The 23,416-nt window shown below is 38.9% G+C and overlaps 1 protein-coding gene across 3 annotated transcripts in view; it reads right to left on the bottom strand.

The window, feature by feature from the left end:
- Window positions 1–2,739: 2,739 nt before the first annotated feature.
- The window catches only part of PRDM5 (PR/SET domain 5), a 57,010-nt gene continuing 36,333 nt past the window's right edge, over window positions 2,740–23,416 (bottom strand). For 2 of the 3 annotated variants that reach the window (XM_032686937.1, XM_032686939.1), the window contains exons 14-16: window positions 16,947–17,032; window positions 8,298–8,402; window positions 4,173–4,498 (exon numbers count right to left, since the gene is read on the bottom strand). In XM_032686937.1, the coding sequence (XP_032542828.1) occupies window positions 4,334–4,498; window positions 8,298–8,402; window positions 16,947–17,032 (356 nt within the window). In that variant the 3' untranslated portion in view covers window positions 4,173–4,333. Of the gene's footprint in view, window positions 3,798–4,172; window positions 4,499–8,297; window positions 8,403–16,946; window positions 17,033–23,416 lie in introns of those variants that run through there. The other variant, XM_032686938.1, reaches the window with a different exon arrangement.

Genomic DNA, 23,416 nt, shown 5'->3' with positions numbered 1-23,416 from the left:
TTTTATATATCTGACCTATATAACAGCTTATGCATGTGCACACATTGCTGTTGGTGAAAGGCTTGTGAGACCACACCCTTTCAAAAACCTAGGGGGCAACTCTTACTACTTTTCTCTTTCCTAAATTGAATAATAATTCCAATTTCAAGGAGGGCATCAATTTGCTGATGTCAGCAAAGCCACAGGCACGGACCTGAGCACAACAAAGAGGGCTCGGAGACAGGGAGCAGCAAACACTTTGCAAACACTGAGCTTGCCAGTTCACTCCGCCTTTGCTCACAGCATACTACAGGGTCAGCAACAGATTACAAAGGAAAGGGGACAGGGGATAAAACAGACTCATAAAATAGACAATAACTAAATTAAATAAAATTAAGACTGGCAGTCCCAGATTGAAACATTCAATGAATAATTTTCCAGGTCAAGGAAACTGTTTATCAGTGAGAACTTCTCAGTTGTTGCTGCACATCCTTCAATTACTCCATCTTCTTGATGTGTCACAGATCATACAAGAGGCAAAAGTCAACCGTCAGAATTCAAGTGTGTTCAAGAACACAGCTTTACAGCTGTAAGTGCTGCTATATTCTGAGTTCACACTGGCCTAAAACAACAAATAAGCAAATTTCAGCTCTCACTGGGAAGAGAACCCCAACGCTTCAGTGCCATGAGCATGTGACTGAACTGAAAACATTTTCCTGTACCACGTTCACACACTGACAGCAGCACACTGAGCTCCTCCACTCAAAGCAATACTTCAGAGGGACTGTTATGCTCTATCTTCTAAACTAAAATATTAAAATATAATCAGAGATCTTTGAAGAATAACAGCACTGGTACTTACACATAAGCAAAGCATTAAAGGTTGCAGTTTAAAACAACATAAAATGCCTGTCACACTTTAACTTACGCTATTTCCTCCTTTATCTGATTTCTAATTAGGACTTGATAGTTCAAAATAAAGGATGCATCAAGTCCTTCAGAGTCATACAGAAAAATCAGAATGGTAATGTTAGCAAATGAAAGGATATTTATCACATTAATAAATTGTATCACCTTTTGGCCACACATCTGATCAGAATGAAAAGCAAGAGGAACTACTGAGACTGCCGCTGTTCCCAACACCAGAGATCGAGTTCTCTCCAAGAGGGGCCAACTGTAATGGAAAAATAAAGAGAACAAATGGGATGTTATGATCTGCAGAAAATTATACAAAGTAGGGAAAAGTATCACAGCCTTCTAAAATGGCAGTGACTACACTTTACTTCAGGAACATCTCTCTCTCTCTAGCTTTTCATGTTATTAAGTAAGGTACAACTTACTATGGAAAAGTCGGTATTTTAATAAATGACTAACAAACCAACCTACAACTCTAAAAAAATTAACAATTACCTTTAAACCAACAGGTTTCAGTTTATCATTTCTCAAAATCAGGTGAAGGGAACATCCTCTACTTTTCCCAAAATCAACACCAAGTGGGAGGCTGTCAGTGGAAATTTTTATTCAAAGAAGAAGGGTTTGATGGTTTGTATTTTTTCTTTGTTTCTTTGGTTTGTGCTTTTTTTTTTTTTTTAAAGAAGGTTATGATCAAATAGAAATATATTGCATAATGAGAAGTCTGCATTGCATGTAAAATCAATTACACAGCCCATGAATTCAGTAATCTGAAACATATTACCTCTGACTGCGAGAAACTCCAGGCCCTCGTGGAAAGAACAGGGTAGTTCTTGCCATGGCAACACCTGCAGGTGCTGAGCCAGGTGCTGGCTCTGCAGGAGCTGCTTTAGCCCAAAGGGAAAGTTCCTGGAGGACATGATGGAAGAGACACTCACCTGGAGCGGGGCTGCAGCCTCCTGCACCTACTCCTGGTGTTCCCACGGAGCTCTGTCACTCCCACGTGGATCCTGCCTGTCCTTTCTTCTACTGAAGCCATTAACAAGATCAAAGCTTCAGTTATTTAACTGCTGCTGCTGATTACACACAGCATGATTAATCTTAATATATATATACAGTCACTTATCCAGAAATAATTAAAACAAAGGTACATTCTCCTCTTTAGCTGCTGACTTTCAGCAATTAGTTATTTTTCTCAAAAGCAGTTATTAACCCTAAACATGTAATAACTTTGAAGCAAAAATCTCTGGCAAAACCCCCATGCAAAATATTTAAATATATTACAGGATCCTTTTTCTTTCCAAAAAAAAGAGCCTTCTTTGTTTTTTTAACAGCATTGTCCCTCAAAATTCCCTGCTCAGGAAACTTTCACTTCTGAATTCTTTTCTTTTTTTAGTGTTTTTTTTTCCTTCTGCTGTCCTCCCTGCCTTAGTTTGTATCAACCAAATGGAAGAAGGAAAAATATACAGACAGAAAAATATAAAGAACTGTAATCTTGGTTTTTCCAGAACTGAATTCTTGATTTCATTGATGTCAAAAAGACAAACAACAACAAAAAAAAGCCACCCAGATGTGTCAAAAAGTCACCAACCTAAGTCTCCTTGCAGATATTACAAAAATATACCTAAAACACCACCTCACATCTCAGTATATGGTACTGGTTGCTTTTGCTACCTCAACACTTATATTAATTTTTATAATAACTGTAGCAATAAATTAAAGTCTTCTGGACTTAGAATTTATCAGAATAGTGTATTTCTAACAAAATCTCCACAAACAAGGAGAGGAAGTATTCTCTACTCCACTTCATAAGGCTTATATTTGTCTTTCACACATACAATACTCTGGATTTATAGGAACAAATTATTTGTATGGAACTGGCAAAGTCTCCAGGTTTCATGTACCTCTCAGGAAGCAAAAAGTCCCATGAAGACTTAGCATGTTCTCACGAACAAGAGAATTACTTACAATCCCACTTTTCCCCCAAAATCTGCAGTAATCCTATACAATTTTAAAACAATTAAGCATATGCATTTCAACAGGCAAACTAAATGCAATAAAATATTCAACTGTTACTGTATAACACTGTCTTTGCTCTTCTGAGTAGCAAATGTCCCATGTGATAAAAAGATTTGAGTAGAATCTACCCTGAGATAAAGAACTATGCTGTTCATTTCACATAAACACCCCTGCTGCAGTTCAGAAAGAAGATGGATTCTTTTCCCATGAAATCTAGAAGCAAAATGTCCCACTGCAAATACATTTTACAAAACACTGACAGGTCCAAAATGAGTATGAACAGTTTGCTAATGCCAGAGCCATAATATTAACTGCTGATAACTCAGGAATTTCACTGTAACCCTCTGAAGTTACAGTTTTACTGTCCTTGTAGATAAAGATTTCTTGGTTATCAGGCTGGTATGAGAGGGCCTGTGGGAACTCTTTTGAAGAGTTTTCTGCAGTAAACAACTCACTGATAACAAGAATATGATTTTTACTTAGTAGTAAAGCAGTATTTTTCCCAGTGCTCATGAAGATAAATAAGGGGGGGGAAAAAAAGGTGGCTAAGTGAGATGAAGAAATCCAGGGCATCTGATTCAGCAGGAAGAACCAGCTGTTCACCAGGAAATCAAGCACATGTTAACTCAGCAACTGTAGCTGCTCAAGCCACTCTGGTAAGATGTCTTTCCACTTGCCTTGCCAGCCACAATGAGGAGTATGAATACAGCACTCAAACTGAACCGCTCAAAGTTTTCACTTTAGTTCGTGTTTCATGTAACCAGAAGAAATAAATCCTCCTCTGTCTCACACTTTATGTTGACAGAATTCCACATCTTCTGTACTTGTACATTTTGGCACCTTGAGAGCCAATTCAAGTTAATGACTTTTATACAGCAATGAGAAAGCTGTAAATAGAATGAGACAAAATCACATCACAACAAAATGCAGAATTATGACATGGATAAAATGAGCCTGGATGCAATCGGCAATCAATTGGAATGACACATTCTGTGTGGTTTCACATTAAATAATTTTAATGGAGCCTTGTAGCTTAGATACAGAAATACAATTGCAGACAGCCAAGGGTTCAGCTGCAAGTGTCCAGGATTTCCAGGTAATGCTATTAATATCTACGTTTCTAAGGACGTAATTAACAAAGACAAGTTTGCTTAAAGCTTTTTTTTTGCCTTTTTTCTTTTTTCAAATGAAGATAAAAAATTTTCCCCAAGTTCTTTTATCTTCCAAGTTATTTTATAAATCAGTTGAACGTCTTTCTTTGGTTTTTTTTTTCTACTAGCGTATTTTTGAAAAAGTGGGGGGAAAAAAGAAATCACATTCCCGTTGTTTCTCCTGACTACTCCTCCAAGCCAGGGGAAAAGCCTGGAGTCTGCACATGTCCAAATGCAGCGCTTTGGATCTGTTCCTCTCCCCGAGGCCGTAATCAGCTGTCGGTCTCCCCATGGACGTTTTCCATGTGCACTTTGAGGTAGTCATTCCTTGTGAACTTCTTGTGGCACAGCTGGCACTCTGCCATGGGCCGGTTGGGGTTGTGGGTCAGCTTGTGGCGGATCAGCATCTTCTTCAGGCTGAAGGACAGATCACAGACCTGGGGCAGGGAAGGCAAGGCAAAGCCAAAGGAAGCGTTAGAACTTGGAGCACATAAAATGCACCTCACGTGACATCACTGAAGGCACAGCCACACATACCTGCAGTGCTTAGTAAATGAGCTGGTCTTTGGAAGAATAGCTCCTTCAGAGAGCTATTCAAGATTATTATTCTTGTTTGCTGGGTTGTTGGTTTTTTTTTTAAACCTATTTTTCTATCTGGGATGGAGAAAAATTATGATAAAACATCACAGGCCTCTGTTAGTTGGACCTCAAATGAAATATTTCCTTCCTGACCTCCAGAAGGACATTTGAGCTCGCTCGGTTACAAGGAGTGAGGAGTGAGAATAAAGAGGTTCTGAAGACTGCAAAAAAGGTTAATAATTATTAAGAAGGAAACCTCACTGTTCCAGTGTCTCTCTTCCTGGCCAAGAAAATGGAAGACATCTAGCAAATGAAGGTGAATCTCTTTTGTTTGTTATCTGGTGTGCTGCTTCCCTTCCTCCACTGTACTCCAAGCTGTCCAGTTCATTCTCCATTTGAATAAATGCATAGAGGGAAGAGGGACTCTGCCATCCTAAAGCCATCACTTCTTATAAAAATCCCAGTGCTGAAGTTAAAATAAAAACCATGAAAGGTTAAGAACAAGCTCAGCCAAGAAAAGTTAGCATTAAAAGTTAAGGCATCAATTCAACTAAAACCATGCTGTCATTGTCATATTCACCTTTCATGCAAGGATATATTTGCATGCATGAATTTCTGAGGAAAAGGAAAAAAAAACCAAGGAAGTATGCTGCTGATTTGACAAATGCAACAGGCAAGACTCATATAAATAAACAAGAATGAACACCCATAGGCTTGCAAACTTAAAACTCCAGGTTAATTCCAGACAGAAATCTCTTTCATGCAGATAAAAAAAAAAAACTCTCAGGGAACCCAGGACAATCCCTCTTCAGAAAAACAAAGCTTTAAATTCATATTGGTGTCAAACTAATGAAAATGCTGAGTGATTCCTGATTCCTTCAGAAACCGAGACAGGCCACTAGAGCCAAGTGGATAATTTTGACCTCCAGTACATGTATTTTATGCCAATTAAGGCAAAAATCATAAAAAGGGCAATAGCCAGAGGCAAGTTTTTGTCCCCAAAATGTTTCCCCAGACAAGGGCACTGTATGTGCTGTTGCAATGGAACATTTTTGGCTTTATGACATGATATAATAACGAGGACTTTTACACAGCAACTTTAACTGTCCAACTTTTTCCCCCCACTGTATAATCACCTCTTTCAGACCCAAGCAACAGCCACCCTTTTGTTATGTGTCCTTCTGTCCCTTCAAGGCTCTGGCATGTTGTGCTACCTTCCTTCTTCGAAAAGAGTACGGAATGCACAGGATTATTAAAGACATGGCACATCCTGTGCTGTGCTTATGCATAAAAGTTTTGGCGATTTTTTTAAGAGTTTGCTCCATATATCAATTTTTGAAGCAAGACTGGTATTTTGTAGATTTACAACCACTCTTGCTAATGTGCATTTGAACTCTAATCAGTCTCTTCAAAACGATCAAAGTTTTGGTCAAGTAGGGAGGATGGAAAAGACTGACATTTGAAAGTAAGTGTAGGGTCAACTGGAGGCAGAGTGCAGGGAAATACTGTACTGGACAGAAACTAGGACAGGCAGCACTTGACCCTGCTGCCCCCAGAAAATCATCTGTTGTCTCTGAGGCAACTGAAGTTCAATTGGCCTTCCAGTAAAAAAACAGACTGGTCTTGAGAGGACAGAAATGTAATACATTAGGAAAACCCGCATTTTGTACCTTCATATTTCAGTTATTCTCACTTTCCTACGTGATGTGTATTAGAATTTTCATCTTAAAATGAGAATATTCAATTCCCACTATTATCTGTGGGGTGCAAGAGCTTTGACACACCAAGTTCTGTTGACTGGTAAGACACAGCAATAGGCACATAAATAAACTGTAGCACCTTCATCAAACAGGGTACAAGGATTAGTCTCACATGTAACTCAGTCCTGGATGGTAATGCCTGTTCCATGTGCCTGAGAGAGCGAGACAGGAAAACACTGCTTTTATTTCTGAATCTGGAAACAAATCTTTTTAAAGCAAAAACACAGTCTAAAAAAAATTGGGATGTGGTATTCCACAGTTAAGCATCTGGGGAGGCTGTTGCCATAAGTTATTATGGCATAAGTCATTATAAGAAAAATAACATCTACAGCTTTCTTGAGCAGGATAAAAAATTGTAGGTGAGAATAGTTGAGTGTAAAAAGAAAATTCAGTATCAGGTAGTCCACAATAAATGTCTCCCATAGGTACATTTTTCTGTAATTGTCCACTACTGGTTTTCCTGTAACTTCTACTGAAACATCTGGTAACATGCACTGTGCAAGAGAAGGACTAGGACTAGACACAGATTCCAGCTGTTCCTAGAAATACTGTGATCTGAGAAATTACATTCTATTTAATTAATGAGGAAAATGGAAGGAAAAGTTGAAGCAGGAAGGTATGTTTTCATGCAGCTCCTACTTTAAATTAAAGAAAGTAAAAAGGAATAATATAGAAACACCGTATCAAGTCTGAAAAAAGCACAGTGAATCCAAGATCAGTGTATCTTGGATGCACAGTGTGGGAAAAACTGCATTTACACTGCAAGCTGGCCAGCAGCTGATAAACAGTACAGCAATCTGAAGAAGTTATTGACAATGATGTGGAGTTAGAGAAATCCTCCAGGTACTGTCTAGAGCCAGACTGAGATTATCCCAAAAGAATACAGCAAATCTCCTCACTTGTAGACATCAGCAAAATATTTTAGCTGAACTTTTCCATGAAATTAATATATTTTATTCTCAACGAAATGACATCAGATTATTCACTAAAAACCAGAACAGTTAACAGACCCTTGCAACTCTTCCTGCCAAACTGTTATTCTAATTTCGCATCTAATTTCAGAAGTTTCTGAGCAAATTTACAACTGCTCAGGCTGAGCCCTCTAGGACATAACTGAAACCTGGCAGCCCTGTGACAGATTCATTAAGAGCCAGTATCACAACACAAAGTTCCTATACTAATTCTATACCCTGTTCTGATGCTTTCCCCTAAATCCTTGAGCAACAGCTTACATTTTGGCATTTAACAGTTCTGCAAGATATAATTTCCCACCATTTTCTGCACATTCAGCCTCCCCACTACCTCCCGAAAGCTGAGATGTCGTGTACAAATGGGGTGTGTGAAGGAAAGGTACCTGACAGTGATCTATGGACTGTAACTTGATAGGCTCCATTTCAGCACTGCAAGTGTGCACAGCACCCCAGATTGCTCCACTGAATGACAGAAAAATGAGCAGATGTTGAAAATATCAGACCAGGTTTCAGTAGAAACTGGAAATATTTGTGTCATTCACCATCACAATCATTCAGACTCCATGTAATAAATTAGATACCTTTTCCTACATAAGCTAATCTCCAACTATTAACCTGTTGCACAAATTTATATGGGAACCCAACCAGCGTGAATTTGTAACTTGTAACATCCAAATTGCATTAATAATGGTGAGAATAACTCTTGTGGGATCCAAACCCATAAAATAAGAGGGTGTGCAATGCTCTTGGCAACCGGAGAGGGTACATAAAATTCCCTGAATGGCCTTTCAATGTCTGGCTAATCAAAGGCCAGATGAAGTGTAACTTTATGCCACAGCCAAGAGGTGCAAGGCCGTGGTCTCCCCGGAATTAGGTCCCTCTGCTGCACTGGAGCCAGGAAGACACAAAGGGAGAGCTGGACTCACATCACACTGGAACGGCTTCTCTCCGGTGTGGGTCCTCATGTGCTCGTCCAGGCCCCGCTTCTGACTGAAAGCCTTGTTACACTCCGAGCACTGGTACGGCTTTTCCTGCGTGGAATGACAACAGGGAGTGAAAGTGAGTCAACACAGAGCCCGAGTCATTAAAGGGGTGGAATTCCATGCTGGATGGTGCAAGTTTTATATTCTCTCTAAGGGATTACAGTCAGTGAAAACAACAGAAAACGACTTTCAAATGATGAAGTGAAAGCTGGGAAAGCTGGGGTCTGACAGTTTCCACTTCAACACCCACTTAGGAATTAATTATCTGTTCCAGTCCTTCAAACACAGCCATTTTGGGAGTCTGCTTTTTGTCACCTGAAAGGTACAGAAACGTAAAATTCCAGTCTACTTTCCTTTATCCTCCACAAACGCTTAAAATTATCCACCAAACTTCAGGTTTGTTAGCAGATTTCAAAGCAGGGAAAGAGGTGAAGAGAGGAAGAGAAGGTACAAGGAAAGCTTGTGGCAGAGCAAAAGCTTCTTTTGAGAAGTGGTGACAGAAGGTTAATCACATATTCATTGCAGAATCTCAAAAGAAGTGCAGATAGCAACCAAGCCATCTGTATTTTTATTAGAACTATTGGTTAGCAGCTACTGTAGCACATGATGTTATAAAAGTTACAGTCTCACTGACCTCAAAGAATTAGAAATATGTAAGGAAAACCACTTAGGTAAAGATTTTTTTCTTTAAAGTTCTTCCTGAATATAGACATTTACATAAGGTGTAATTCCACCTTGATTCCACAAAAGTTACCAAAGAACTGTATGGAAATCAACACCAAAATAATTCAAACATAAGAGTTAGCATTATGGCACTGCACGTGGCCTCATTAAAATTTTAATGCTCTAGAGGCACCTTTAGTTTTGAATCAACTATACTTCTTTCATCCTACTTTTTCCTATGGACTCTAATTCTGTATTGCTTAAGTTCTGAAGAACGGTATTTTAGGCAAAGTAAACAGTTTTTACTGTATTAAATTGAAAGCAATGACTGAAAAAAATTAATAGGCAATGAAAATGTTAAATCTATGAATTAAAAAATAACAGGCAGTGAACTTAAAGTCCTTTTGGGAGATAATGTGGGACATTATGGGATTAAGTGAGACAGAACAACTCAGCTCAGGTGTTAAAGCAACAAAGAGAAGAAGTTCTCTGGTTATTGAATCCCTATTCTCAGTATGTTGGGAACAACCAGGTCTCCATATATTGCTGAATCCTGCCAGGATTCACCAGCACGAGCCACACACCCAACACAGTGGACTATAAATTAGGGCTGTTCTGGGGATATCCCAGTCTCTCTTTAGAGCCACTCTTTGCAGGTTCAGAGACCCCAGCAGGGGTGAACACAGGGTTCTTCATTTTGGAGTCCCCTCCCATGAGCTCTCCTAGAAGAGGCAGCATCATTTCCATGATTCCTCAGTATAAAGGAAAACATAACAAACTACCTTAAAAAAAACAACATCATCTAGACCAAAAACTTCATGTCACAGGGACCTTTGCTAGACTGACTGAAGGCTTCATGGAGCAGGACTGTGTTTCCAAAGGAATCGTATGAGTAAGTCACATGAAAAGCAGGTTTGTGCAACAACCCCTTAATTGGTTCTGCATTGTGGTTAACACAAACCACATTTCTGTGAGTTCTCCAAAAACAGCCTTTCTCTGGGTAGGTTGTTGCACAGAAAGTGCAAAGCAGAGTATAGGACGTGTACATCTTAAACACCTCTGGAAACACTCACTCCTGCAAACTGCACTGGGTGGACTCGCTCCCTTCCATCACCTGGTTCTTCAGGTGCCTCAGGAGTTGACTGGGTTATGAGTGGCTCGTCCATTTCAGAGGTAAAGGGACTGCAGGATTCCATTTTGGAGAAGGAGCCATTATATGCTCTGGAAAGCTGAAGCCACCAACCTGGGCCGGATATCTTCCCCCAGGTTGTTTGGCCATTTGTATTATGCTCCGTGGCAAAAAAGGGTGTATCCAACCACCCCCTTGGCATTTGTATTCCAACTCCCATATGTAGTGCACGAAGCACATCCAGAGCTTTGATCTAATTTTAGATCCCTTACATCTGTATATTCCAGTGAGTTCAGCAGACATGATTGTAATTCCCAGCAGCCTCCTCTCCCCAAAGCAAAGCTGCCCTCCACTCACATCTGTGCCTGTCTCAGTAATATCAGCAGCGCTGCCCAGAGCAAAACTTGGCCCTGTGTTTATCTCCACAGAAAAAGTCTTTTTTTGTTGTTGGTTTCAAAGAAGACATCATTGTCACAGACTAAAACCAAAACATTCTGTGCCTTTTCCTTTTCTCTCTCCTCCTTCTCCCCCCTTGGTATCAAATTCCCATTGCACAATACTTGGAGAAAGCAACATGTGTAACATGGAAAAGACGATGTTTGCTTGGCATAACCACCACTGCTCTAAACGTGAACAGAAAACAAAAAAGAGATAAAAACCACACCAAAAGGTCTGAAAAAGTTAATGCCACCTCAGAAGGACAACAGGGACCAGAGATGAGATTAGAAGGAAGCTGGACACATCTAAAACATGAAGCAAAGGGAAAAACCTGCTAACTGTCAACAAAACAGGAGTTCATTGGGAAGATCATCCAAGTTTGACTTCAGAGGAGTCAGCAACTGCTACAACTATAAATCTGCCCTCTGCTGAAAAAGCATCTGCCAGGCCATGACTGTGGTGGCAGCAAAGCCAAAGGATTGCATGTGTTTTCTTTTATTGATGATACAAACGAGGAGGGGAGAGGGGAGAGCGAGAGAGGTAGGATGGAGCTGATACTGCAGTGATTTAATATCACAGTTTTAAGCATGCCAGGTATAAACAGAAGCAGGTAAGTCAAGATTTACAACCTTCCTGCCTCTAAACGAGGAAAGCCCAAGCAGAGCCCAAATGGTATTCTGGAAGGTGCTTTGCAGTAAGACTGGTATGTAATTTAAAAGCTCCCATCTCTGATGATTTTCACTTCACTATGTTAAAACGGAGAGGAAATCAACATTTCAAAAACTCTGACAAATCAAACGGTGCCTGCAATACAAACTCATCCCTCTGTGCGTGGCTGCATCACAAACCACACCTTGATTTGCCATTTGCACCACCCTCAATGGCTCCATAGAACACGCGTCCAGAGCATCCTGCAACCACGGCACATGGAAACATTTAAATGCAGAATATCTGAACTGCTCTGTAGTTGACTGTATCTCCCTTAAGAAATGTAAGTGCATTATGTGTATTAGCCTAGCACTAGTGCGTGTGGTTGTTCCTGGAAACCTGGTAAAATGCCTTAGGCAGGTAAAACATGAATGACTTTGGGAGGAGTGTCTCCAACTTACTTTCCGAATCTGAATTTAGAACTGTTACATGAGCTCAACAGCAGCGGCGAGACAAATATGATCTGGACACTATTATATTCAAATAAATCTTGGTTCAAGGTTCAAATAAAGGAGAGTTAAAAACAGTTCTAGCAACTCTTTCAAAGAGCAATTTAAAACCGAGCTGAAGTCACACTCAAGAAACCTTATTCTTTACTTTTTGGTTAAGCTAATTCATTACAGTGATTTCAGATTTATACCACTCAGAAAGTGAACTTGACTACAAAAATGTTACTCAATAATCCCTTTTAATTGACGTGCAAAGTACACTGAAAATCCCAGAGCTATCTTGGATCTAATCACTCTCAAGCTAGTATTTTTATATTCTACTGAATCCAGCAGAAAAAAAGGAAAAGCCTATCAGATCTTATATTATTTGTAAATATTTACACTTGTGACATGAATGTGAGAAAACACTGCCAGACATGAATAATGATGATGTTACAGGACACACACACCAAAAAAAATTAAAATAATGTTTTCTTCTCATTATTCTAAAATAAAGCTTTCCTTTGCTCCCAGAAAGCCTTCTAATGCCTGCTCATGAGATGCAGATACAGTAACACTGTCCTGCTTTCAAACTGCTTTTTATGTGGACTTTGAAAATATCTGTATTACTCTTAATGAACATCATTTGCTGCTACATGTACTTGCATTATGACTTGAACAGAGGGTTAATAAAATTGTTCCAAAAAAAAAATCAGCAAAAATGGAAAAATGTGGCCTAGAATGAACCAACATGACCAGACAGATAACAGTAAAATAAACTAGTCAGGTCTGCAGCTACCAAAAGCTAATTTCTCTAGCAGAAACCTGGAATTCCTACAGCTTTGCCAACCTGAAAATGCAGGAAATCTGCTTTACAGATGGGGAGGACAGTGACAAACTCCTTCAAAAAGCGTTATCTGAAGGGTGTCTCAGGCACTGAGGACACATGACACTGCCATCGGGGAGCTAAGTTTAAGTCAGCTGTGTATTTCACATAAACCCTTTGCTTTGCGTGTTTTAACCTTTCTCCTAATCCCAGTAACACCTTGCTTTAATTATTGCTAATTATTAACGTCGATGTGTCCCTCAGGACCTCTTTGGCCACTGGTACACAGGACATATCAAAACATGGTGACCAGAGCAGGTACCATCCTGACAAAAAACCCACCTGAAGGCAAACCCAAGGAATGATTTAAGGGCTACACCAGCCTGAAAAGCAACATCTAAGGAGTTTGGAAACACGAGGCAGCCTAACACAGGGATTATGATGCATAAAGTACCAGCTTCCATCTCAACTGAAGGGCTGGGAATCGAGGTATAATGCAGTAAGACAGGAAAGTGCCACAGAAACACGGATGGTTTATGGAGCTGATGTTTATTTATGTTTCAGCCCTAAAAAAACCCCAGACCTAAGGTGATTAACATCAGGAAAAAGCCACCACTGGTGCTTTCTGTGAGGTCATCACCACTAGCAACAGGTTCCCTGGTGAGACGGGAGGAAAAGTCACTTAAGATCACAGATGGTGCAAGTTAATGGAGGCCAGTTTTGTATCTGGGTGTGAAAAATGTGCAAGAAATAACAAGAGGCTCTCTCAGTAATTGGAAGGTTTGGGGAGTTACAGCAGAGACAGAGACCTTCTTAAACCATCAGACCTGCACTGAATTCCTAAAGTAATGCTGGCACAGGAAGACAAAGGTTGATGAGAATTTACAACTCTACAGAAGTGGTAGGGATTTCAGTCTTATAGTGATTAGAACTCAATTAAAAAAAAACAAATCCCATTACAACTACACATTTCCTCAGTTGAGAAGTAAAATCCTTTAAAAAACCCATTTCCAATAAATCCAATTCCAATTTCAACTTCCCTGTTGAAACAACTGTGAAAGAATTTTGGCAGATTTCAATAAAAAAGTGACTTTTATTAGAAGCGACTAATGTTTTTGTCAGAACAGGTCTCAATTAATTCAGTATTAGGGTTATTGACAAAAATACCCTTTTTTGCAATAAAATTTATAATGAAAACAAAAACTTGCATCTTCACTGAAATTCCTGACAGAAAAAAAAGTATGTTTCTTAAAAAGCTCCAGTATATGCAATTAGTTGGACTTTACCAAATCACTAACTTCCCATTTTCCATAGTAGTTCTGCCTATTTGCTACCTATAAGCTGAAAAGTTTTTGTTTCTTTGGGTTTTTTTAAACTTCCAAGGTCATTTCTGCTTCTTAAGATTTAGTGAAGGAGAGTTTATTAATCAGCCCTGATGAAAATTCAATACATGTTCATTTGCTCCTGGAAAAAGAACAGTATCAATATAGAAAAAGTACATTTTCACTTCACGAGGAAGGGATGATCATCAGTCACCATTCCATAAAAAAGTGTGAAAATATAGGTGCAGTGGGATTCAAACCTTCTACACTATGTGTACAAACACAGATTGCACAGACAAGGAAACCACAGCCCTGGCAAAGTCATCATCCTCAGACAGATGTTTGGGAACTCACTCATATCTCACCAATAGGGAAATACAGATAAAATCCAATATGGAAAAAAAAAATTCAAAATTCAATCAACACTTCATATTATTTCATTACACACTGTCATGTGCACAGAAGACTCTATTTAGTACCCAAATTCTTTTTTTTTTTTTTTTGTGACAATAGCATTGTATGCTTCTTCTAGAACACGACCCTTTTGCAAACTTTAAGCCCAAATATTTCCTGGGAAACACAGAACAAGTGAAATTATGTCATGATTGTCAATATTGTTCTGGTATTATTTTGTATTTAGTATTATTTTAATATTCTTCTGGGTTAAAGAAGAAAAGAGGGGGCAGTGTTAAGTTCCCTATATATGTATGTACATATCTATATGTAAATATACACACTGGCCAAGCATCAAGTAAAGTTAGCTGCAGAGTTACAAAAATATGCTTATCACTTAATTTTCTATGCCTTGCAGTATAACCTCTGAACATTAGGTGCTTTTTAAAAACTTAATTAAGAATGTGTTTTAAAATAGTAGGCACTTATGCATGAAAAAAAAAAAAGCACCTACAAATATACTGAAATGTCCGTAGTTTTCACATTACCTCAAAAATGTGCAATTTGAGCATTACAGGCAGCCTTCCACCCACCAAAAGTCAGATTTTTAAACAAGTTATAAAAGTTACATATATCTGTTGTATGGAAATATGGAATATGCAAATCAAGTGATGAAAAGCCATTTGCAAGCTGCTTCCACTCTTGCTTTTTTCCATCACTGAAACAAACTGTAACGAACCCACCATTTCCAGAAGTAATTAAAACACCAACTCGACGTGACAATAACCCTGGGCACTTATCAGTGACCAGATTTCCAGACATCAGCAATTCTACTGCAGCCACATACAGTAATTTTTGCACATGTTTAAGCTCAACTCTGTAATACGATGTCAGGCACTGACTAAAGCCTTCGGAAGGAGCTGAACTGCACTGCCCTGGGAAGGCTGGAGTCTGCATGTGCTTCCTCCAAGCTGCTATGGTCTGTAAATTCATTTCACCAACAACTTCAATGAGTTCCTCATTTACGTTTTCCTAGGCTGTTATATTTCTCCTTAAGGAAAAAAAAAAACCCAAACCATCAAACCATAAACCAAACACATCTACTTTCATAGAAACAAATCAGCACTCAGGTGACATTTTAATATTAGGGGTTGGTGTTTCCTCCCCTTCCATGCTCAGTGGGGTTTTGGCTTTCCTTCTCTGTTGACTCCAGAGTTGGAGCTGACACCTGTGGCCACCCAGGTTGTGCTCAGTTTAGCAGCTGCCAGATCTTAATCAACTTTCTACAATGATTTTTCCAGCAGCCTTCCCTGATCCACACCATCAGGTTTGGCATTTAATCCCACTGGTAAAACACATCTAGATTTAATCTCTACAATGACATTTTCCTTGTTCAATGTCACAGTATTACTTTTAAGCTCCTTCAGTTTTTCTGGCCAAAAGACCAGACTTTTTTTTTAAAGATATTTATGAGAAGGGTGCTATGATTGTGTTTATTTCTACATTGTAGGCTCGGCTGATACAAAAATGCCTTCTGGATTTATCTGTCCAGCTCTACTTAAATATTAAATAAAGTGTTGTAGTGTGAAGAAGAGGGAAAGTTGGAACATGCAGGATTATAGCAACAGGCTTCAATTTTAAAAATTACTAGTAATGTTCACGTTGTTGACATTGATTCTTGTTACCTCAAAGTACAAAAATATTTACATGGGGATAAACGAATGAATGAGCCTCACTGTGACGTTTTGGAACAGGAGCAGCATGACCACAAAGAATCAAACCCTCAAACCAAAGCTGTGCCTGCATATTTTAATCCTAGAGCATAACTGTGAAGATGACCAGCAGTCTGCTTAGCACACACGTACACACAAATAGAAAAACTGAAATGTGGCCTTTCAGCTCGAGATGATCAAGACATGGCAAGTATATGGCAACATATCACATTTGGTTTGGGGGATTGTTGTTCTTACTCAAACTGTGTGACAAATCAGGAAAAAATGAAATTTGGCACTGTTTCAGAGCTTGTTTACCACTCCTCCCACACACAGCCATGTAGAACTTAAGATGGTCATGAAACTTTTCTTAGTGCAAACACAGTAATGGGGGACAGCAGCAACAGAAAAGAATTTATAGTACTTCTTAAAGTGATTTAACAGCTGGAAAAAAGGAGGAACAACTAACAACATGGGACTAGCCTGCTCCCAATGACCCAGCAGGAAGCACTGCACAAACTACTGAATACTTCTATAGGTTGGGGTGAACCAGCTAAAACTGTATCTAGGACCTCTACTCCTGTTTTACAGAGACAGTAAGAATCAAAGCACTGAATGCTGAAGTTTCAATAACAGTGAAGCATTTACAGGACTGTTTACTCAGTCAACAAAATTAATTTATGTCTATAAATAACCACAGTTTAAAGGAAGAGGTTAGTACTGCTATTATTTCACCATGAAAGAAATCAAACACAGAGAAAACCAGAAGGTCAGTAAGGGAGTCATAATTAGAATTTATAAGTTAATGACTTGAGTCTTTGCCTCTTATTTTGATAAGTATAAAATATCTTGGTTGGCATGGGCTAATCCCTACACAAACAGCCATTAATTGCTTTTCACCAGCCGTGATTCACAGACAATCCTCCAGTAACCATAAAAAGTAAGGCTGCACTTGCCCTCGTGTGGGACTTACCCTTGTGTGGGTGCGGATGTGCATCTTCAGGCCATCGTTCTTGCTGAAGGCTTTGTCACAGTAAGGACACTGGTAGGGACGCTCACCTGGGAATGGGAAAAGCAGCAGAGCCCATAAATATGGCCTCAGGACAGGAAGGCCTTGCAGCACAGCTCTTTGTAAAATTAAGTGCTTTTTGCTGGCCTTATCTTCATACTCTGTTCAAACAACTACAGATCTAAGCGTTAGAAAAGTTACAAACAAAGGTCCACCTGAGCAGGATGCAGTGCTGGGTCAAAAATATTCCTCTCTGCTGGTTGATTTTGTACTAGCAAGACATGAATACACACAGCCAGCCTTGGGGAAAAGAAGAAAACAAAAAAGAAAACACCTAATGCCCTTGCTCAAATCACATTCTCCAGTGATTTACACATGGTCACTTTTATGGTTAGGCATTAACTGCTCCCAAATATTTCTTCTATTTCACATCTGGTCGTTATTAAAGGCCTCTGGTGTCAGAATCCCAATGAAATAGAAAATCTACTCTTTTTTAATGCTGCTTCTGAGCTGTGTTAGATGCTAGTTAATCAAAAGTTTCTGCAATTTTTGTGTGGCAATTTACGACTGAAATGGAAGCAGAACAATCTCAGCATCTCCCTTGCAGCCTCCTGTATCTTAAAGATATCTGTTTAATGCTCCATTAAACTGGTGTCATTTGGCATTGATTTTCCCAAACTCACATTAGTGTAATGTGGATACTGAGCTGTTCAGAAACAAACAGTAAAGAGTTTCTGAGCTGCATAATTTGGAAGAAATGCATTTGAACTTTTAACTCTTCAGGCAACGCTCTGGAATCTGAGTCTATTGCCTCCTCTTCCTGTGTACAACACTTTAAAAAGCAAAGACCGGGTTGTTTCCATTACAAAACACAGTTCAAAAAATTAAGACAATAGCTAGTTTTCTGTTAGCACAATGAATTTGTTCTACACAACCACAATTCTGAAGGTGTAACAAACCTTTATTGGAAAATGTAAGTTAAGCAAAGCCTATTCTGTTAAGTGAATGCATTGTTTTCCATTCACGGAGGAATTCCTACATCTATAGGAAGATTTAACATAGTCCAAATGTCAAACACTTACTAACACTCATATTCAATCCTGGAAAACAGGCAACCACGATTAACTACATTTTACAGTTAAAAAAGCTTCTTTTCTGTCTTTTATTACTGTTCAGGTACGCCTGTGAATGGCAGTAGCACAACATCGTGCAGCAAACCACTTGTGAAACACAAATATTTTCCTCTCTTGGGTTCTGCCATCTCTCAGAAAGCACAACTCTGTGAACTTGGTTGGGTTTTTTTTTAAGGATGATGACAACAATCACTGTGCTATAGCTGCGTTCTCATTGAGCAGTTTGATATATGATACTCTCTCTCCTGACCCTCAGTGCCTTTAATCCATGCCTCCGAAATTCAAACACTCCAACAGTTGTCAGTACTCAAATATTTAATTAATTCAGCTGACGTTTTTATGTTTTAGGGCTTTTGAATGCCCAAGTTCAAGCTTTCAGCAGTTTGTAAGCAGATGAGCGCTGACAGGTAGGAGTTGTACCCTCCTCCCTCTCTCCCCCACCCTGGAGTTTCTTTAAAGAGAAAAACTTTTGCTTTCAAAGGATGGGTTTGAGTTTGTCTGGTTTGCATTAACAGTGTCCTTCTGACACCAACCATGGAGACCACGGTACTTGGTGAGAAGGCATTAAGAGTTTGGAGGAGATGCCAGCAGAGGGTCACAATAAGACTCCACATCAGCATGTTACACCTGAAAAAGTCAGGCTTTGAGCAGCTGTTATGTACTGCCTGTTTTTAAACATCTTCACTGCTCAAAAAAAATCAAGTTTATTATGTAACCCCAGCCCTGACTTGATACTGATACTTGGTGACATCTTGTTTTTTCTAAATTATATAAACAATTTCTCATGTACTTCTGTCATTAATAATTACCAGTAAAACTACCTAATAGACCACCCCAAGTAATTTTACTGTGGTTCTTCTTTTTTTTTGTTATTTTCTTTCACTCATCTTTGTAGCCTGAATGCTTCAAATGTATACAAGTGTCCTTGTGCTTCCACAAGCAACTCTGAAATGTGGAACTCCAACAGAGCTTAGAATTGTCACTAAGAAGAACTGGAGGACAAGTGTGATGTGCTAAAAGCCCCTGGGGAGGTGACATTATCCATCAGTGCTTTCACACTCCTCTACAACCAGGCAAAGGCCAGCAAAACCCAATTATAAGTGTAAGAATATTAAACTTCATGCACAATAAATACTTGGGAGATTTCCAGATGCAAAACTTCTCTGACTAGGAAAGGAATGGATCTCTAATGAGGAGATTGAAAGTGAGAATAACTAAGATGAGCAAAGGAAATATTCTTTCAAGTCATGCATCTCTATTTCTCTTGCCCTCACAAGAAGGGGTTACTAAGAACCAAAGAAAGTGATTTCCCTACGATGAACTACAATTTCTCCTTGGATTTACCATCAGAAGCATGTTTATGAGGTATGGGGTCAATGTGTGGGAACACCACGCTAAGAGGGGATGTGCCTTAAGTAAAGTTGATGCCAATTAATAATTATGCCATTTGCATTCTGCATTTTTATATAAATGTATTTTAATATATAAATATATATAGAATATTTTTAATTTTTGGAGGGTTTTTTAAATCAGACTTCTACACCAAGATATGAATAACACGGTGGGGAAATCTTTTAACTTGTAAATACACTACCCAGCCTTAATTCTAACTTCACATTTGGAAATTATCTGAAAAAAAGCTCTGCCCTCCTTTGTGTTGTTTGTAACTCCGCCATTAACCCACACCCAAGACTACAATTTGCACTTTTCATAACACATCCCACCAGGCTTTTCCCTTCAGTCCAGTGTGAGAATCCAGTAGGCACAGGAACACATCTCTCATCTGCCAGCCTGGCCAGTCATCAAGCCCAGATTTAACGCTGAGGGTGCAACACTAACTAAGAACAGTTGCTATCATTAAAATAGCAAAGCACCCGAGCAAGTCAAATGTAACAAATGTCATGTTTCCCCTGGAGTTACAGCTGACTGGCATGTCCCTGCTGTCCCAGAACATACTGCTCAACACATTGATGGCACTTCTGTACAAACAGCCCCAAATAAATAATCCTGGGATAAATTGCAGCGGATTTAACATAATTCAAAGTCTAGACATTCTACTGCCAGATTTCATATGAACAAAAAACCACAGCTTTTAACGTAATAAAAATACATTTAACCTTAATACAAGGATTATGGAAAACAATTCCATGATTGAAAAACATATGGGATTTTGATCTGAAACCATGTCATGACAGAATCAATACCTTTTTTCCCCTCAAGTGTGTACATCTCTGGCTTGAGATCACAATATCTACTGGACCTTAATGTAGCAGAAGAAGTTAAACACCAGATTCCTCCATTCCAGTTTGAAATCAGGTTGGACAATTTCCCATGAGACATTTGCAATCAAAGGTGCTGTTTGATCTCCCAAACTCAGATATCCCAGGAGCAAAACAATTAAGAAACAAAGCTAAATACACATTAGTTTTTTAAGATTTCAAGATTTCAGTGGCTACAGCTTGACATTTAATAAAGATTCTGAGACACAATAATTCAAGTCAGTCACACATGTAGCTATTTGCACACCGTGTTTGGCATTCCCTGTAGTCAGCTGAGCCACAAAAAAAAAATATAACAAACTGATTACAAAGTCAGATGTCTTTATTAGAACTGAACTGTTGGAGTAAGGAATGAAGAATTTGAATCATGCAGCCAAATTATCAGGGTGAGGAGTTTTTATATGCTTTTTAATATGTCTCTGCTTGGTCATTTGGGGTATTCAGCACCACTGGTCTAAGTCAACACCCATGAAAATCACAAAAAGCCGTTATGACAGACTGCCCTGAACATCAGATACTGTGCAGTGAATGCGACTTCAAAGGACCTGTTTTCTTTGGTTTTCTTAAAGAAATAAACAAATACAATTAGAACAATGTGGTCCTTCCAACTCTTCCACAGACCATTCACAATTTATATTTACTAAATATAGCTCCTTTTTCACCTTCTCAATATAGCTCCTTTTTAGATGCTGACCTATTATAAGGATTATAAGATTATTTTGTATATATATATGTATATATTATTTCAAAATGTCAACTTTCAGAATAGTAAAGTTGGAGTTACAGTAAAGTCCAATCTTTCATAAAGCCCCAACTTCAGACTGGGGCAGGGGAGGGGGGAAGAAGGGAGACTCCAGCATCTCCCAACTGTGGAGGGAAGGCAGCGGTTCCCCCTGGGGAGGAACTGGGAGGCAAGGGGGCCATCTGGATCACACACACAACACTCCAGGCCAGATGATCCACAGGGCAGCCCAGAATGGGAATTGCAAGAAGGCTCTTTTAGTCAGAGATAAGCTGGGGCGCTGACAGCATTTGACAGCACGTGAGGATGGGCAAAAGGTGAAGGGATGTAACGAAACTCTAATCTGGGACATATGCTTGGGAACTCTGGCTGCTCGTACAGAGCACCTGACAGCTTCACACATTTGCCCTCAGCAGCCAGGGCAGCTTTTTCTGCTGAAAAGAACTTCATTAGGAATCAAAATTAGGTTAAACAGGAACTCAGGGAACCAAGTGATTTCAAGAGAACTTAAAATTAGAAAATGCCAGAAAAACAATACTGAACGCAGAGTAAATATTCACACTTCAAGCATATATTCAGTAAATCTCACCACTTTGGTGTTGTACAACCACTAAACACCCAAAATTTAGCCCTTTAAAGGTACAGAAGTACCTACACAGGATTAGCTTTCCCCTGCCAAGAGCATCACAAGTTTGTGATTTGAAAGATAAAATACTTGAGGACATCAGCTGAGACAAGACCCAGAAACACCAAAGGCACAGGTAATTTTATCCTAATAGTGAGCCAGAGAAAGTCATTAACTGCTCCACGTCCTGTTCTCTGAGAAACAGAGCTCAGGAAGGGGTCAGTTACAGACATTTCTTACTTCATTTTAACCAACAGTCAAATTTGGCAGATTAGCTGTGCTTTAATCCTTGAGGTATGGAAGTGGTATTTTCACAGTTGAGAAGGTCTGGTTTCTGCAAAGTTTTGGGTTTATTCAAAGAATTCAAATTACCTCTACTTAAGACCAATAGATAAAATGTTTGTCACATCTGGTCCATCAAAATTATCATGATATAACTGAGATATTGGCTATTTGTAACTAAATAAATCATGAAGTCTAAGTAAAAACTCTTAGAAAACAAGGAGACTGAGTCCCTGCAGTAAAGCATGAACTACCATTATTACTCACTTACAGACTCTCATCAGTTCTACAGTGATATTAAGATTTTTGTAACAAATAAAAACCCCACACACTTACTTTAAATAATAAACCAGTTTCATTCTTTGCATTTATCAGTGGAATTAAGCAATTTGGTTTCCCTATAGATGGAGAACTAACATCTATGACTTCAGTGATCCCAACGGTCAAGGAAGTCTTTAAAATCCCGTGCATTAATCAATCAGCAATTCATCTGATCTAAAGATGTTGCTAATATTCAATCTACCCCTTAAAGGGGTATTTCTTCATTCGTGGCTACAGACAACAAGCGGTTGACAGCTGCATGAAACTTTACAGGTATTTTCAAAGAATTTAACTGTTGTCTAGAGATAAACAGGACAATGATGTATAAACTGAAAGGTTTAGAAATGCAGAATCCTTACCTTTGAGGCCTTCTGCAAGCTCCTTTTTAAATTGGGTAGATAAAAGAGAGACCATTTATAAGTTATTGAATAGCAACAACCTATCTGCAGACATTTGCAAGCTGTTCTCTGACTAGATACAGATACATTCTTTCACATACTTCACTATGATATGAGAGGAAGTTCCTTCAAGCTTCCCTTTTATCTTTTTTTCCATTAAAGAAAATATAAATTATTGATAAGGTAATTTGCCAGAAGATCTGCTGGAATGAGGATCCTGCCTGTACATTATTATGTACCTGAACAAACAGTTGCTTGTGTAGCTATTAAACTTTTGGTGACACATTTTACACTGTAATAAATGAAATTTATACTGTACTTGGACTCATTACTTCCTTCAACTACTTTGAAATCTACTGTGGTTAGAGATGATTGAACTATGTAAATAATCAAAGATTTTTATTATGGCTCCGCAACTAATATTTTGGTTTTTGTTTTAATGACTTGAACTGCGACAGCAAAAGCAAAAGAAGGTTATGTGTTAACCTATACTTGCATGTATAAGCATTTTCTGGAAGACATTTATGGTCATTAGTTGTCCCTCACCAGTGTCTATGTAACAGCAGGCAAAAGACAGCATGGAAAGGATGGAATTACAGTCAGAACCCATAATGGTTTTAACTCTAAAATAAATTTAGCTGCACATCTAAAGTA

This window comes from Chiroxiphia lanceolata, chromosome 4 (assembly GCF_009829145.1).
Source record: "Chiroxiphia lanceolata isolate bChiLan1 chromosome 4, bChiLan1.pri, whole genome shotgun sequence".
In the NCBI taxonomy this organism is placed as follows: Eukaryota; Metazoa; Chordata; class Aves; order Passeriformes; family Pipridae; genus Chiroxiphia; species Chiroxiphia lanceolata.
The sequence above is the reverse complement of the archived record's forward strand: the minus strand, read 5'-3'. Positions and strand labels throughout refer to the sequence as shown.